We start from the raw sequence: 17,214 nt of genomic DNA, 5'->3' as shown, positions 1-17,214 counted from the left end.
GCAAATCGGAAGTTCGGGAACGGACTTCAGGTTTGCTCATAGGGCCGGTTTAAGCCCTCCGGAGCCTTCAGGGGCCTTCCGGAGGCTTCCCTGAAGGCTCCGGGTTGTCTGTTGGGTCATTTTTCGTCCTCCGGAGTGAGAGGTTTTGGGTATGTAACAAAATCAGGCCAAGATAAATCACCTCAGAATTTTTTCCACCTTTCAAATCTTTCACAGGGAAGAAATGACAATAGAAATGTACAATGACACAGTTTCATAATGACGCACACCCTTAAACTAATACTTTCTTGAAGCACGCTTTCTTTTTCTCACAGCATGCAGGCTTTGCAGGGGAAGAACTTAGCAGCATGGCACACTCAGCCTTGGGAATCTTTGCTCATTCTTCCTTGCACAACTCTCCAAATCTTTCAGGTTCTGAGGGTCACTCCACAGTTTTTCACTTGGATTCATGTCTGGGCTCCAGCTGGGCCAGTCCATACATAATTCACCCACACTTTCCTTTGGTTTCATTGGTGCAAGAGGGGACAGTGAGACCTGAAAGAAAAAGTTTGGGATAGATTGTCACGGCCAAAAACTCTTCATGTGCTGGCTGCAGATTGAATGTGCTTTTATGGCACAGAAGGAAGCACAGAATGAATGAAAACATCTTGCAAAGACTTTAGGCTAGAGATACAACGAGCGTGATTTTCAACATTATGTCAGTAGATGGCGCTCTACAAAGAAGTAACACTCGTGTCGAGAAAGCGGAGAATACAGTACAGCAGTGGCTTTGCTTGTCTATTGATGGGCGGGTAGAGGCTGAGCTGGAACGGGTTGAAAGGATAGAGTATTGGATTTCTAGAGGGGATTTTGGAGAAGTGTACAGGAACTTCCTTTTCCGGCTCACCCAGGGGAGGGGAATGGTGTCGGCGGAGTGGCTTGTGCCGCTTGGAGGGTCGAAGCGGCTCCTGGGAGGTGAGTGGAGGGAGGATCGGAGGAGAAGCCGGGAGAAAGTCGGTCCCTTTGGCTTCCTCCACGGTGTATGACGCAGCGAAGGGACAAGGCTAAAAGATATTGGCTGCTGCTGCTGCTGCATATTCTTTCTCTCCCCAAATGTTGTTATCCTTTTGCTCCATGATTTGAAGGAGCTGCCTGCGATTTTCTGCTGGGAGTTTTGGGAGATTTTAAGAATTCGTATTTTTTAACCACCTGTCACCCTCGCCCTTCACGCAACCTTTGATTCCTTGTTATTGACATCTTGTTTTCCTGGCAGGGAGGAGTTTAATTGGCAGAAGGGATGCTTTCAATCTTGCCTAGGGTTTATCACAATTATTTCTGCTAATGTCCGCAGATTTCTAAAAATTTGAGTGAATGCACTTCTGGGGCTTTTTGCACACTGAAGTACACATAATTGTTTACAGGGACAAATTCTTCGTTGTGTATTTCTGTGTGAATAGACATGCATATATGTGTGATTTACTACTAGTCTTTTTACAAGGCTTCCAAACATTTCTTTGAAAAGAGTCTTAGCTTAGTTTAGCAATGTTGAAAGAAATGTCCTTCTGGGTTCGGCTCCAAGTGGGGAAAAAGACACTGGAGACATGGAGGCTGCTTGGAAAGATGGTTTATTGGTGGACAGGATCACATGGCTGAGTTCTGAACAGAAAAGGTGATCACATGCTTCAATGTTGGTGGAGAAGAGAAGGATGGAAGAGAAGTTGAGTCCCTGGTTTTATGCCCTCTCTGGCTTTTGATCCTGAGCTTGAATTCTGATTGCTTGTCAGACTCTCATGGGGCCATGCAGGGGCAACTCTCTAGGCTGCATTTTGAATCCAGGTTTGGTTGATTTCTCAGATGCCATGTGGTTTGTTGGGTAAAGGGCCAATATTATCATGCCTTAATCCCATCCCCCTGGAGCTGAAGGGGAGAACTCTTTATCATGTAAAGCGACTGGTCTGGCCTTCCCAATGGCCCATTGACAAAGTGGCTGGAGGCAGGAAGTTACAGGGAGCTATTCTCAATTTAAAACACGTTTCTTCCTTTTCACATGCAAGGAAATATAACATTCTGCCCCCTCAACACCTCCCAGGATATTTCACTTCCCCAGGAGAGGGCTGGATGATAACTTTCCACATCAAATACAGGCAGCTTCTTTCCTTTTTCTAGTCCTTCGTGTCTCACTCACTTTGATTTAATGGAGATTTCTGTGCCAAGGAAAATAGAGAAACACATGGCATTTAGCAGACTTAAAATCTTAGACATGTCTCTGGCCAGCAGGAGTGAGGCTATTTCTCTTGAAGCCTCTGGCCTGCTGGTGCTTCCATGTCAAAGGAAATCAGTCATAAAATTTTGGGGTGTAGAGAGGTTTTGAGGGCGACCTGAACTAGCAACTACAGCCCAGGACACTTTAGATCAGTTTTCTACAAGCTAGCAACCTCCAAATGTTTTTTGGAGGCTGCCTGGGTACATTCAGTGCTGGAATCTTAAGTCCTCTGGAAATTGGGAAGGCTGCTCAGAGGAACTCTGCCCTCTAGTGAGATTTAGGCCCTGCAAAAATTCAGATGGAAAAATAATATCTCCTATCTACCGCGTTTCCTGGAAAATAAGGCAGGGTCTTTATTAATTTTTGCTACGGAAGACCAATTAGGGTTGTTGTTTTTTCAAACAAGCAGCTGCGTAGTGCATCCGGGGAACTGCTGCCACCACCACGATGTGAAACGGGATGGGGCAGGGTTGGCACCACATTGTGACTCCCGCCCACTTGCCCCCTCCTGTGTGAAAAAGAATGACAAAGCTGGTGGAGTGTGGGAAAAGGTCCAACCAGGAAAAAGAAAATGGAAAGGCAGAAAGAGACAAGCGAAAAACCACACCCTTCTGCCCATTGGGTCACTTCACCATTCAGGAGAAAAGCCAAAGTTTCGATTCCGTTTCCGGGGTGGACCACAAAGGAGGGCACACAGGCAGGCTGCCCTGCAAAGCATCAGCCTGTCTTGCTCAGCCTTCCCTGCCAGGAAAGTGAGCACTGGCTCCTGCTGGGCCCTTTCCATCCTTCCTGCAGCCACAGCCCCCCTCACGCCCTGCAAGGCCACTCATCTCGGCAGAGACTCTGTCCAGATACTGTTGATGTATTGGGACTTTCAGAGCCCTGATGCTGAGAGTGGGGGTGGCCGGAGAGGCCCCTTCCCAGTCTCAGTCAGTGGCCAACATCGTCCTCCAGGTCTTCCGCAAATGCAGGATGAGTAACATTAGAGGAAGACGTTGGAAGATGAGAGCGGAGCACATGGGCTGCACTGAATGGGTCACCTGATCCATTCAGTTGTAACTTTGCAGCAATTTGCCCCCGTAGTGGATTCCGCTCTGCCTCCTGAAACTGTCTGCAGCAAAATCAATGCCCTCTGGTTGAGTGGATGTTTTTTCGCAGCAACTGATAGTGCCTCGGAGCCTAGAGTCGGTTTCTTGCCTCTTTCCCATGGTAAGAGTAAAGCAAACAACATGACCTGGCCACTTTCATGGCAAGCGGCATGAGGCACCCGGTTCCTTGCCGCGGCCGACCAGGAAGGGTCTGCTCCAACTTCCACTGCCACCAGCATCAAGGCTCGGCAGCCCCACCACCCCAACAAGTATCCTTGGCCGCCCATCTGGATGGGGCCTTTAGGATGGCCTTGTGGGGGACAAGGGGCCAGAGATTGCAGTTAGGATGGATAGGGCCCCCTCGTGAATCAGCAACCTTCTTCCTGGTGGGGAAGATTGGGCATCGCCAGCTGGAGCTGCGCAGGACAGGCTGCCTCTGTGTCTCGCTCTGTGCTCCACCCCAGGATAAGAAATAGTATTAGTAACAATAGCAATAGCAATATAGCAATAGCAGTGGACTTATATACCGCTTCATAGGCCTTTCAGGCCTCTCTAAGCGGTTTACAGAGAGTCAGCATATTGCCCCCAACAATCTGGGTCCTCATTTTACCCACCTCGGAAGGATGGAAGGCTGAGTCAACCCTGAGCCGGTGAGATTTGAACCGCTGACCTGCTGATCTAGCAGTAGCCTGCAGTGCTGCATTTAACCACTGCGCCACCTTGGCTCTTTCCTATAAAGTTTCCTATTTGTAAATTAAAAGCATTAAACTAAGCCCACACAGTCGCTTCCTGTGTTGGCCATGCCCATGCCCACCTTCAGGGCTGAATAGCTTACTTGTGGCTTATTTTTAGGATAGGACTTATATTAGGCACAAACAATACTAGGGGTCATTTTCTGGTTGGGTCTCGTTTTCAGGGAAACACGGTAGATGTCCTACACGTAACATTCATCCTGCACATATCCAGCCAAAATGTAATTTTGGAGGGGGGGGGGATCAAATGCTCTGGTCCTCCGCAGGTCTTGCCCTGCACGTGGCAGGCCAAATTGGAGCTCTTGGGGAGGAAGATATTCCAGAAAATGTAAAAAAATCTTCTCCTTCCCTAGCAGATAAGAGACAAGGAAGAGAATAACAAGAACAAACTTTTGAGCTGGAAAAAATAACCTATGTGGAACTGAAGCAAACATTCCCTAAGACGTCAAGGAGGATACTATCAGAATAAAGAAAAAGTGGAAATAACTGGAAGTTAGTAGGACGGAAAAGGTTCCTTGGAGAGCCAAAATGGTGAGACACAATCTGGTGAGACACAAGAGGACTCACATAGGAGAGAAACCATATGAGTGTCTGTTTTGTGGGAGAAGTTTCAGTAAGAATTCCAATTTGGTGAAACACCAAAAAATTCACATGGGAGAGAAACCATATGAGTGTCCGGATTGTGGGAAAAGTTTCAGTCAGAAGGACAACCTGGTGAGCCATCAGAGGACTCACACAGGAGAGAAACCATATAAGTGTTGTGATTGTGGGAAATGTTTCTCTCGGAATTCTAGCCTGGTGGTACACCAGAGGACTCACACAGGAGAGAAACCGTATAAGTGTGATTGTGGGAAATGTTTCTCTCGGAATTCTAGCCTGGTGGTACACCAGAGGACTCACACAGGAGAAAAACCGTATGAATGTCCAGATTGTGGGAAAAGTTTCCAGGAGAATTACAGCCTGGTGGAACATCAGAGGACTCACACAGGAGAGAAACCATATAAGTGTTGTGATTGTAGGAAATGCTTCTCTCGGAAATCTAGCCTGGTGATACACCAGAGGAGTCACACCGGAGAGAAACCATATGAATGTCCAGATTGCGGGAAATGTTTCTCTCGGAATTCCCACCTGGTGGATCATCAGAGTACACACACAGGAGAGATACCATATAAGTGTTGTGATTGTGGGAAAGGTTTCTTTAATATTTCTAGCCTGGTGAGACATCAGAGAACTCACACAGGAGATAAACCATATGAGTGTTCAGAGTGTGGCAAAAGCTTTAATCTGAATTCCATCCTGGTGAGACATCGGAGGACTCACACCTTAGAAAAACCATATGAGTGTTTGGATTGTGGGAAAAGTTTCAGTCGGAATTCCAACCTGGTGATACATCAGAGGACTCACACAGGAGAGAAACCTTATGAATGTCCGGATTGTGGGAAAGATTTCAATAGTAGGTCTAGCCTTATAAATCATGTAAGGTTACACATAGGGGAGTAACCATTGAACTACCCAGATTGCTGACAATTATTGTTTTGCACAAAATGTCTCCTTGATTACACACAAGAAATTGCATTTGAGGCAAAACTTGATGTTTGTAGAGGAATCTTGAATTTTGTTTCTTGTCTCGTTTGAAAGCCAGCTGAGCAATTTACTGTAATTTCTTGCGTGATTCATTTTAGGGAAACAGATCTTAGTATCAAACATGAGGGATAGGATAGGGTGATCTGTATTAGTTATGTTTGTCATCTTACGTTATTTCTATATATAATAAATAGGAATATAAACATGTAAGTATTTATGTATTTGTATTCAGTAAGAAAATTTATCTGGCAGCCCAACTCATAACACTCCATATGGTTTATAGCAATAGAACCTTATTACAGAAACCAATACATTCCATATGTGGAAGATGACAATTTGCAAAACCTCTGCATTTACATTGTACTTGCCCTGCAAATACAGATCACTTCTAGTAAAGTCAATAGCATTTTGATGATCTGGGAATCCCAAAAAGGTGATTCTTGCTTTTGTTCAGTTTAGATGTTAAACAGGCCACCTGGCCTTACTAATTGTGTTCATTCTTGCTCAAAACTGGTCATCTTTCTCCTTGCAAGGAGTCAAAGTGGAGAAGTTAACCTCAGGATTAGCGGCATATAAATTTAATAAATATAAACAGAAACCTGATTCCAGATGACGTTTCTTGTGTGGAGGCAACTCTTCTTATTTCAGGGCTTAGGAGAAGAGCTAGAGTTTTCTTATGTTACAGAAGACCAGGAGGATAAAGGCTTGCCAAACTTAATGGGGAAGGGTGTTTCATAGGGCAGAGTGTGCAACGGAAAAAGGACACTTCCAAGCTCCCATCAGATGGCAATATTTAAAGCAAGGGTCTAGCAGCGTGTCCACCCTATCTTACCTGATAGAACAGATGGCTGCAAAAATAATAAAAGCGCAGTTATAATGACAGCTGTCTTGGTGGTGTAGTGATTAAAGTGCAGTGATGCTGGCTGACTTTGCTCACAGCCTGGGATTCGATCCTGACGGTGCTTGAGGTTGAGTCAGTCTTGCATCCCTCTGAGGTTAATAAAATGGGGGCCCAGATTGTTGGGACAACTTGCTGATACTGTATACCAAGAGTGGGATAAAGCACTGTGTGGTGGTATATATTTCTAAGTGCTATTGCTATAATAAAGAATTGCACCTTAAAGAAACGAATCCAGTGCAGCTCCACTACAAAGATAATTAACATGCGTGATCTATGGATACCCATTACTCTGTGTGCTGCTGCATTCTGGACCAGTTGAGGTTTCTGGATAGTCCAGGGTAGTAATCCAAACAGGAGGTGACCAACGCAAGAGTGACCCCCTGTGCCAGTACTTCCTGGTCCAGGAAAGGGCATAATTGCTATACCACATGATTCTGCGCAAAGCCCCTCCCCCAGTCACGATTTCAAGCAGAAGCCGGGAGTCCAGGACTTTGGAAAACCTCTCATGGTTTTATTATGCGCTAGCTGGATACCCATGCTCCGCTACGAAACTATGTGATTGGGCTTGATAAAACGACACTAGTAGCTTGAAAATTAATGAGTAGTTATGATGAGTACTTCTCTCCCTCAGGCTTGCCAAGGGCCAAGGTGGCCCAGTGGTTAAATGCAGCACTGCAGGCTACTGCTAGATCAGCAGTTCAGCGGTTCAAATCTCACCGGCTCAGGGTTGACTCAGCCTTCCATCCTTCCGAGGTGGGTAAAATGAGGACCCAGATTGTTGGGGGCAATATGCTGACTCTCTGTAAACCGCTTAGAGAGGCCTGAAAGGCCTATGAAGCGGTATATAAGTCTACTGCTATTGCTATTGCTATTGCCCCACAGTCCTCTCCTATCTTATCCCCTTTTTTCTCTCAGGCTGACCCCATTGATCCTCTCCTACGGACTCTTCCAGCCCTCTCTTGAGTTTGTAAAAGAAATATGGGTAGTTCTTGGTGTGACCCGTCAAAACCGTGGTCCACAAAAGCGCGCTCGACGAAAGTGCGCATTTGACGTCATCACAGCGTGATGAAAAAAATTAAAAATTGAAATAAAATTAAAATTAAAGCAAGCCGATTCACATAAAGGTAAGGGTTAGGGTTACGTTTAGCGTTAGGTTAAGGGTTAGCGTTAGGTTTAGCGTTAGGTTAAGGGTTAGGTTTAGGGTTAGATTTAGGGTTAGGTGAAGGGTTAGGTTTAGGTTTAGGTTTGGGGGGGTTAGGGTAAGGTTTTCGCTTTATTTTTACATTTATCGATCACAGCGCGATGTTTTCGTCGCGCTATGATGACATCACGTACGCGCTTTCGTCGAGCACGCTTTTGTCTACCGCGGTTTTGTGGTGGAACCGTTCTTGGATTGTTACAGCGATTGGTACCAGAATCTCCATTGTTATGCAGTGTGGTTATTAAAAATGGCATCACTTGACCACATTGCTTTGTGAGGAAAATCCTGGCACTTTCAGTTGCCATGGCTATTCCCACACCCTATGGGTCATTAAGTGAGGACCTCATGTGATTTGGATGTGGGAAGAAGTAGAGGTTCCAGGCAAGCGGGTGAGAGCTACAGGCAAGCGGGTGGTCTCCAGGCCTGCTTCTTTCTGGGCCTGGGAGAGGAATTGAGAGCCAACGATTAAATCTTTGGATCCCCTTTCAACAAATTAGCGCCCTCCAAATGTTTTTCCGCAAACTGGCTGGGAATGCTGGAATCTTAACTCTTCTGGAAATTGGCTCCTCAGAGGAATTCTGCCTTCTAGTGAGATTTAGGCCGTGCAAGAATGCAGATGGAAAAATAATTATTCCTATCCAGATATGCTTGGAAGCAATGTGGAGTGAGGGTGGGAATTTTAACGTTTTGTCCCATATTTCATTCTTCATGGGGTGAAGTTGGCAAAGATGGCACATTGTAATTTTGTAATTTGTAATTTTAATAGATTTGTATGCCGCCCAATCCCGGAGGACTCTGGCCGGCTTACATAAAAGCAATTTAAAAAAGATTTTAAAAGATTAAAACACAGAACATTGTGTTCCCCCCCACGGATGTTTTCCTTTGTTTAGTTCTTGCAAAAGAAGTTCCAGCCTCAGTTGCAGTGACAATGAGGACATCCCTGTGAGATCCCAAAGGATGACTGGCGTAGATCGTCCTGGAGAAACATTACTGATGTGATGGTTAAGAGTGGGAAATGGCACTTCATTAGAAAAATCTTAAAAGTGTCAGATAGGGACGGAATAAGTGTATTTTCAGTCTTATGTCACTAGATGGAGCTCTAACACCCTGCCAGGCCTGAAAAACTGCAGTACCTGAGATCCGACATCCAACAAGAGTGAAAGAGTTAAATAAGTACTGCTAGAAAGCACATTGATTAGACAATAAGAGCAAAGGATGGAGGTGGCTGCTAGATGCTTCATGAAATGGCCACGCCCAACCCCGTTTAACAAATGGGGGGAAAGTTGCAATACTTCACGTAACGACGTGAGTTCGACACCCCTGTTCTAGCTTATTGAAAGGTGAAATTATTTTTCATCTTCAGGATTCTGGCAGAGACTTGAAGATTTCCTCCCAAAATTGACATTTAGAACTGTTCATAATTTCCTGTGGGGATGCTTTTGTCAGTAGCTGGCAAACCACGCTGAGGAATGCAACTGTCAGCACAATGATCCTTAATGATTAATAAATGTGAGACATGAGATTTGGCATGTAGGCACATTACATCGCTTGCAGCAGGAAATCATGAGCTGTCTATTAACCTTCTCAGCCATAGGATGGGCTTTGTCTAGCTAATCCAATCACTACAAGTTTATTTTGATCAATGAATCATCTTCTGACACGTAAACTGTGTATTGACAATAAAAGGGAGCTCCCACGAGCTGTTCAGGGTGCCTTCCCATTAACCTTCCTGCCTGTGCGTTTTTTCTTCATCACAACAACAATTTCCTCCATCTTGACTAAAGCTCCAGTTCCAGGTGAAGAAAAGCAGCCTCAAAGCATAAGGCTGCCACCGCCATCTTTCACTAGCGCCACAAGAATTCATTCATCAAATTGTAGGATTTAAAGCAGTTTGGACCTCCTCTAAAACCACTGCTTTAAAAAAAAAGGATAGGAATTCTGAGAGCAGCTTTCTGCAAATTGGTTTCCTCCAAGTGTCTTGCTCAAGCTGCTTGGGAAGAAATGAGGCTAAAAAGTAAAAATGTTGGGAATTGGGGATGCTGCTCTCAGCAATTCTGCCACCAAAACAAGATTTAGATTGCCCAATAATACGGAAAGGAAGATCATGTGTACCTCCTATCTAGATATGGCTCAGAGGCAATGCCAGTGGAAACTTTGGAGGTTGCTCCAATATTTTGTTAATAGGATGAAGCTGGTGACCATTTAGGGCCTGCAGAGAATCAAAAACTTTATGAACTTTTAGGGTGCAGCACTTGGCTAAACATGTGCACCTAAGTAGGGTCAAGCTTCATTCTTGTCATAAGAAAATTCCAATAAGAAACAAAGGCAACGACACAAGCAATAATTCTTACTTTAAGGCCAGAGGTTTATTGTTTCTAATAATTTGGAACCATAGAAATGAACAGATGTAAAAGATACAATAGCAGTAATATACTTGCATTAATAAGTCATTGCAATAAAAGAGAGGGAGAAAGAGATGAGAGGGGGAGGAAGGGAGAGAGAGGGGGAAATGAGGAGGGAGAAAGAGATGGGGAGAGGAAAGGAGAAAGAGATGAGAGAGCATGGGAGAGGGAGATAGAGATAAGAGAGGGGGAGGAAGGGAGGGGGAGGGAGAGAGAAAGACGAGGAAGGGAGAAAGAGGGGGGAGAGATATACCTGCTTCCCATAGAAAAGAAACAAGAGAGCCACAAAACCTGGGTAGGCGTAGCTGGGGGGGGGTCATGTGAAACGGAGTAACATCTAGTTGGCCACGCCCACAGAGGTTTTATGCTTCCCTGTGTTTTGTTTTCTGTGGGAAACGGGTCCAAATGTGGCTCTGGGTGTTTAAGGTTGCAGACCCCCTGAGCTAGAGATACAACGAGCATGATTTTCAACATTATATCGCTAGATGGCGCTCTACAAAGAAGCAACATTCACGCGGAGAAAGAGACTACAGTACAGTAGTGGCTTTGCTAGTCTACTGGGTGGCGGGTAGAGACTGAGCTGGAAGGGGTTGAAACGATAGAGTATTGGTTTGCTAGAGCGGATTTTGGAGAAGTGTACAGGAACTTCCTGTTCCGTCTCACCCAGGGGAGGGGAATGGTGTCGGCGGAGCGGCTTGTGCGGCGTGGAGGGTCGAAGCGGCTCCTGGGAGGTGAGTGGAGGGAAGGTCGGAAGAGAAGCCGGGAGCAAGTCGGGTCCTTTGGCTTCCTCCACGGTGTGTGACGCAGCGAAGGGACAAGGCTGAAAGATATTGGCTGCTGCTGCTGCATATTCTTTCTCTTCCCAAATGTTGTTATCCTTTTGCTCCATGATTTGAAGGAGCTGCCTGTGATTTTCTGCTAGGAGTTTTGGTAGATTTTAAAAATTCGTATTTTTTAACCGCCTGTCTCCCTCGCCCTTCACGCAACCCTTCATTCCTTGTTATTGACATCTTGTTTTTCTGGCAAACGAAGTAGCAGAACGGATGCTTTCAATCTTGCATAGGATTTATCACAATTTTTTCTGTTAATATTCCCAGATTTCTAAAAATTTGAGTGAATGCACTTCTCGGGGTTTTTGCACACTGAAGTACAAATAATTGTTTACACGGTCAAATTCTTCATTGTGTATTCCTGTGTGAATAGACATGCATATATGTGTAATTTACTGCCAGTCTTTTTACAAGGCTTTCAAACATTTCTGAAAAGTGACTTAGTTTATTTTACCAAATACAGGCAGCTTTTTGGAGCTCCCTTTTTCTAGGTCTTGCTTAAAATCTTAGACATGTCTCTTGGAGCCTCTGGCCTGCTGGTGCTTCCATGTCAAAGGAAATCAGTCATAACATTTTGAGGTGTAGAGAGGTTTTGAGGGCGACCTGAACCAAGGACTAAAGCCCAGGACACTTTAAATCAGTTTTCTACAAGCTAGCAACCTCCAAATGTTTTTGGGAAGCTGTCTGGGTACATTCAGTGCTGGAATCTTAAGTCCTCTAGAAATTGGGAAGACTGCTCAGGGGAATTCTGCCCTCTAGTGAAATTTAGGCCCTGCAAAAATTCAGATGAAAAAATAATATCTCTTATCTACCGTGTTTCCCGGAAAAATGAGACCAGGTCGTTATTAATTTTTGCTACAAAAGATCCATTAGGGCTTATTTTTTTTCACATGAGCAACTGTGTAGTGTGTCCAACTGATTGGCTCCACCACCATGAGGTGAGGCAGGGGGTGGGCCAGGGCTGGCACCACACCACAATCCCCACACGCTCGCTGCCTCCTGTGTGAAAAAGAATGGCAAAATGGGTGGAGTGTGGGAAAAGGTCCATCCAGGAAAAAGAAAACAGAAAGGCAGAAAGAGCCAACTGAAAAATCACATCCTTCATCCGTCAGGTTGCTTCACCTTCCTGAGAGACACCAAAGTTTCGATTCAGTTTCGGGTGTGGAAGGCAGAGCAGGGCTTCCCTGCAGAGCAGGGCTGGCCTTGCTCTGCCTTCTAGGCCAGGAAGGTGACCACTGGCTCCCTTTGAGCCCTTTTCATCCTTTCTGCAGCCGCAGTCCATCTCTCGTCCTGCAAGGTCACTCATCTCTACATGGGCCCTGTCCGGATACTATTGGTGCGGTGGGACTTTTAGAGCCCTGATACTGGCAGTGGCACCTCATGGTTTTGTTCTCTATTTCATTCCAGGTAATCTTTAACTTACGATCATAATCAAGGCCAAAATTTCTCTTGGTAAGTGAAACATGTATTCAGTGAGTTTGCCCCATTTTATGACCTTTCCTGTTGTACTTGTTAAATGAATCACAGCAGTAATTGAATCAATCAAACTGTTGAAGTGAATCTATGTTCCCCATTGACTTTGCTTGTCAGAAGGTCGCAAAAGTGGGTCACATTACCCCAGGGCACTGGGGTATAATACAAATATGAGTCATCAATGTGAGTCAATTGCCAAGCAACTGAATTTTTTATCACATGACCTGTATTGGTTGTCCCCAGGTTACAACCGTTCCCATAGCAAACGTTCAAAGTTACATGATAAGCGCCCCCTAGCGTTTATGGACAAGTCCCAAAGCTACAAATCTTGTAGCACCATGGCAGATTTTCGCCCTTAGGAAAAACCGCAAAGGCTCTGCAACATTCATCCTGCACGTTTCTGGCCAAAATGGAGCTTCTGAGGGGTGAATTTGTCCCTCTGGAGCTCCATTCGGTCCTCCACAGGCTGTTCCTGGCATGTTGCAGTCCAAAATGGAGCTCCTGAGGGGGTGGATCCTCCAGAAAGTTTAAAACCTCTTCTCCTTCCTCAGCAGATGAGAGACAAGGGAGAGAATAACAAGAACAAAGTTTTGAGCTGGAAAAAATAAGAGTATGTGGAACTGAAGCAAACATCATTACCTAAGAAGTCAAGGGAGATAAGTTCCAAATAAAGAAAAAGTGGAAATAATTGGAACTCGGTGGGAAAGAAAAGGTCCTTGGACAACCAAAATAGACAGGTATTAATGGAAGGCTTTCAAAAAAGGAAAGACTTGCTTGAATCACAGACCTCCAAGTAATAGATCAGAAATATTTTTGGCCTCCTCAAGAGTCCAAGAATATCAGTGTTGGAAAACCCCCACAGACTGCCTATTATGGGAAAAACACAGATTGCAGATCACAGCTGATTTTGGATGACAGGATGCACCTAGTGAAAATACAAATACTTGGAGTTTGGCAGTATGTTTACTCAAAAACTTCCTCATGATTCATGAAATGACCCATACCAAAAGAAGCTCTACCAGCGCTCCTAGTGTGGCAAAAGATTTATCATGCAGACCAATCTGGTGAGACATAAGAAGACTCAACCTGGGGACAAACCTTTTGACTGTCCATATTGTTCCAAAAGTTTCACTAGAAATTCTGACCTGGCGATACACAAAAGGACCCACACAGGAGAAAAACCATATGAGTGTTCAGATTGTGGAAAAAGTTTCAGTCAGAATTCCCACCTGGTAGCACATCAGAGGACTCACTCGGGAGAGAAACCATATAAGTGTTGTGATTGTGGGAAATGTTTCTCACAGAATTCAAGCCTGGTGATACACCAGAGGACTCATACAGGAGAAAAACCATACAAGTGTCCAGATTGTGAGAAAAGTTTCAGTCTCAATTCTAATCTGGTGATTCATCAGAGGACTCATACGGGAGAGAAACCATACAAGTGTCTAGAATGTGGGAAAAGTTTCAGTCAGATTTCCCACCTTGTGAGACATAGGAGGACTCACAATGTAGAAAAACCATATGAGTGTTCTTATTGTGGGAAAAGTTTCCAGGATAATTCCAACCTGGTGATTCACCAGAGGATTCATACGGGAGAGAAACCATATGAGTGTCCAGAATGTGGGAAAAGTTTCAGTCAGAATTCCAATTTGGTGATTCACCAGAGGACTCATACGGGAGAGAAACCTTATGAGTGTCCAGATTGTGGGAAAGGTTTCAGTCAGAATTCCCACCTGGTGAGACATCGGGAAACTCACAATGTAGAAAAACCATATGAGTGTTCATATTGTGGGAAAAGTTTCCAGGATAATTCCAACCTGGTGATTCACCAGAGGACTCATATGGGAGAGAAACCACATGAGTGTCCGGATTGTGGGAAAAGTTTCAGTCAGAATTCCCACCTGGTGAGACATCGGGAAACTCACATAGTAGAAAAACCATATAAATGTTCGGATTGTGGGAAAAGTTTCCAGGATAATTTCAATCTGGTGATTCACCAGAGGACTCATACGGGAGAGAAACCATATGAGTGTCCTGACTGTAGGAAAAGTTTCAGTCGGAATTATCACCTGGTGAGACATCAGAAGACTCACACAGGAGATAAACCATATGAGTGTGTGGATTGTGGGAAAAGTTTCCAGGATAATTCCAACCTGGTGATTCACCAGAGGACTCATACAGGGGAGAAACCATATGAGTGTCCAGATTGTAGGAAATGTTTCAGTCAGAATTCCCACCTAATGGAACATGAGAGGACTCACACAGGAGAAAAGCCATATAAGTGTCTTGAATGTGGGAAAAGTTTCAATCAGAATTCCCATTTGGTGATACACTGGAGGACTCACACAGGAGAAAAGCCCTATGAGTGTCCTGATTGTGGGAAAGATTTCAGTACTAGGTCTAGCCTTATAAATCATGTACGATTACACATAGGGGAGTAACCATTCAAATACCCAGATCGCAGACGAAGATTGTTTTGCACAAAATTCCTTCTTTATCACACACAAGAAATTGCACTTGAGGCAAAATTTGATGTGTGTAGAGGAATCTTGAATTTTGTTTCTTGTCTCTCATTTGAAACCCACCTGAGCAATTTCCCATTTAATTTCTGATACGTTTTTGGGAATAGAATGGAATTTTTTAATTTTGAATATGTGACAATGGGAGTGCTGCAATGGTTGTAAGAATAATGGTCATAAGTGATTTTTTTTCAGTGCTATTGTAACTTCACATGGTCACTAAATGCAATGTTATAAATCCCAGACTACCTCTACATAATTCGGTATCATAGGGGGGATGGCCTCCCCTGGCAATTCCATGTAGATGTGAAAAAGTAACAGGAACAGGTTTGAGCCCCAGGGCCAAGACTTGATCTCTTGTACCCACACTGGAACCGGCCACGGAGGTAGAAGTAGAACCACCATAATAAAGTGCCTCCCATTTCCAGTCCCCCAAAGCCAGTTCAAAAGGATATCCTGATTAATGGTATGAAACCTGTTGGGAGGTATAAGAGGGCCATAATGGTTGTATCCCATCTATCTCAAACCCTCCAACTGTCCATGAGAATTGCAACCAATGGCATTTAGGTGATGTGCCCCGGTCTGAACCTAGATTGAGAATGGCCCAGGTGTCTTTCTCTTCCACAGCCCTTTCTCCAGATGGCAAAGTCAGAGATGCAAGCAGAGGGTGAGTTTTAGCTGCCAACCTTTCCTTGCCCTCTTCAGCTGCACTTATAAGTGATCTTAATCTGGAGCAAAGCCTTGGACTCCTCTGCCAGGAAAACCTCTCATGATTTTCTTATGCATTACAAACTGCTGTTGAAGGCATAAAGCTGGCCAGGATGCCAACTGTTCAGAAGGGGAAAAAAATATTCTTCCAGCCCTCTCTTGAGTCTGTAAAGGAAATATGGGTAGTTTATTGGGTTGTGACAGCAATTGGTGCCAGAATTTCCATTGTCATGCAGTGTGGTTATAAAAAATGACATCCCGTGAACACATTGCTTAGTGAGGGAAATCCTGGCACTTCCAGTTGTCATTACAATTCCAACAACCCGTGGGTTATTAAGTGAGGACCTCATGTGATTTGAATGTGGGAAGGAGTCCCAAACAAGCAGGTGAGAGCTACGAGCAAGTGGGTGGTCTCCAGGCCTGCTCCTTTCTGGGTCTGGGAGAGGAATTGAGAGGAAACTATTAAAGCCTAGGACTTTTTAGGTCAGATTTCAACAAATTAGTGCCCTCCAAATGTTTTTCGCAAACTGCCTGGGAATATTTAATGGTGGAATCTTAACTCCTCTGGAAATTGGGAAGGCTGCTCAGAGGAATTTTGCCCTCTAGTGAGATTTAGGCCCTGCAAGGATGCAGATGGAGAAATAATATCTCCCATCTAGATGTGTTTGGAAACAATGTGGGGTGGGGAGGAAATTCAACGTTTTGTCCCATATTTTATCCTTTTATTCTCTCCGTTGCAAAGGTAGTTTTGGGGCATTATCCTGCATTCCCAAAAGCAAGAACTGGCTGGAATAGCCTCCATGGATCCCCAAGGGAGGTGCACTTTCTTGTTGCCTAATGGCACATTGTGTTCCCCCCACGATGCTTTCCCTTGGTTCTTGCCAAAAAAGCTCTGGGCTCACTTGCAGTGAGGATGTGGGTATCCCTGTGACACCCAAAAGAACAGACTGAGGCTAGATCATCCTGGAGAAAAGTTATGGATTTCATTGCTAAGAGAGGAAAACTCATTTCATTAAAAAAAAAGCATCAGATAGGGACGGAATGGGTTTATTTTCAGTCTTATGTCACAAGATGGAGCTGTGACACCACACCAGGCCTGGAAAACTGCCAATCTCATAGACGTTGGTGATAGCTGAGATCTGACATCCAATGGGAGTGAAAGAGTTAAAACCAGCGAATTTTGCTGGTTTTGCTAGAAGAAATGTGGAGATGTATAAAAATGATTTTTTTTAATTAAAAAAATAGGATTTCTAAATCTGATTTATTTTTATTTTTAATCAAATGTATTTTTTAAAAATGCTTTTGGAATAAAAAAAATCTATCAAGATACTTTTCTGTTTAAGAGGCATTCATAATTTAGGTTATTCAGCATGAAATGGAGCTTAGTTATGTAGCATGAGGCTGTATGTTCTGCAATATTTACATTTTTGGTAAACTCATTCAATGAATCCAAGCTCCGCAAGCAGGAAACAGGAAACCTTCATATTGTTTCCAAATAATAATATTAAAGTTTC

At 44.2% G+C, this 17,214-nt stretch overlaps 2 protein-coding genes across 4 annotated transcripts in view; both read left to right on the top strand.

Annotated features, from left to right (window-relative positions):
- Positions 1–746: 746 nt before the first annotated feature.
- On the top strand, positions 747–15,742 carry LOC106548133 (uncharacterized). Of its 3 annotated transcripts, none has more exons than XM_087711704.1 (3): positions 747–954; positions 4,439–5,563; positions 13,636–15,742. In XM_087711704.1, exons 2-3 carry the CDS (start codon positions 4,611–4,613, stop codon positions 14,912–14,914), a joined length of 2,232 nt encoding a protein of 743 aa, XP_087567830.1. In that variant the 5' UTR covers positions 747–954; positions 4,439–4,610; the 3' UTR covers positions 14,915–15,742. The 3 variants fall into 3 exon arrangements, with proteins under 3 accessions (XP_087567830.1, XP_087567829.1, XP_087567828.1); XM_087711703.1 differs by lacking the exons at positions 747–954; positions 4,439–5,563 and adding exons at positions 10,842–10,901; positions 12,408–12,452 and having other exon boundaries at positions 13,025–15,742; XM_087711702.1 differs by lacking the exons at positions 747–954; positions 4,439–5,563 and adding exons at positions 10,852–10,901; positions 12,408–12,452 and having other exon boundaries at positions 13,028–15,742.
- LOC106548129 (uncharacterized) overlaps positions 10,849–17,214 on the top strand; it is a 29,837-nt gene continuing 23,471 nt past the window's right edge. Inside the window, exons 1-2 of the mRNA XM_087711620.1 lie at positions 10,849–10,901; positions 12,408–12,452. The gene's annotated coding sequence lies outside the window, so the exon portion shown is untranslated. The remainder of the gene's footprint in view (positions 10,902–12,407; positions 12,453–17,214) is intronic.

The sequence above is a fragment of the Thamnophis sirtalis genome, unplaced genomic scaffold (genome assembly GCF_051295495.1).
Source record: "Thamnophis sirtalis isolate CommonGarterSnake01/CBP01778 unplaced genomic scaffold, rThaSir2_p1.2 scaffold_3, whole genome shotgun sequence".
Taxonomy (NCBI): Eukaryota; Metazoa; Chordata; class Lepidosauria; order Squamata; family Natricidae; genus Thamnophis; species Thamnophis sirtalis.
This window is presented reverse-complemented; position numbering and strand designations above follow the sequence as displayed.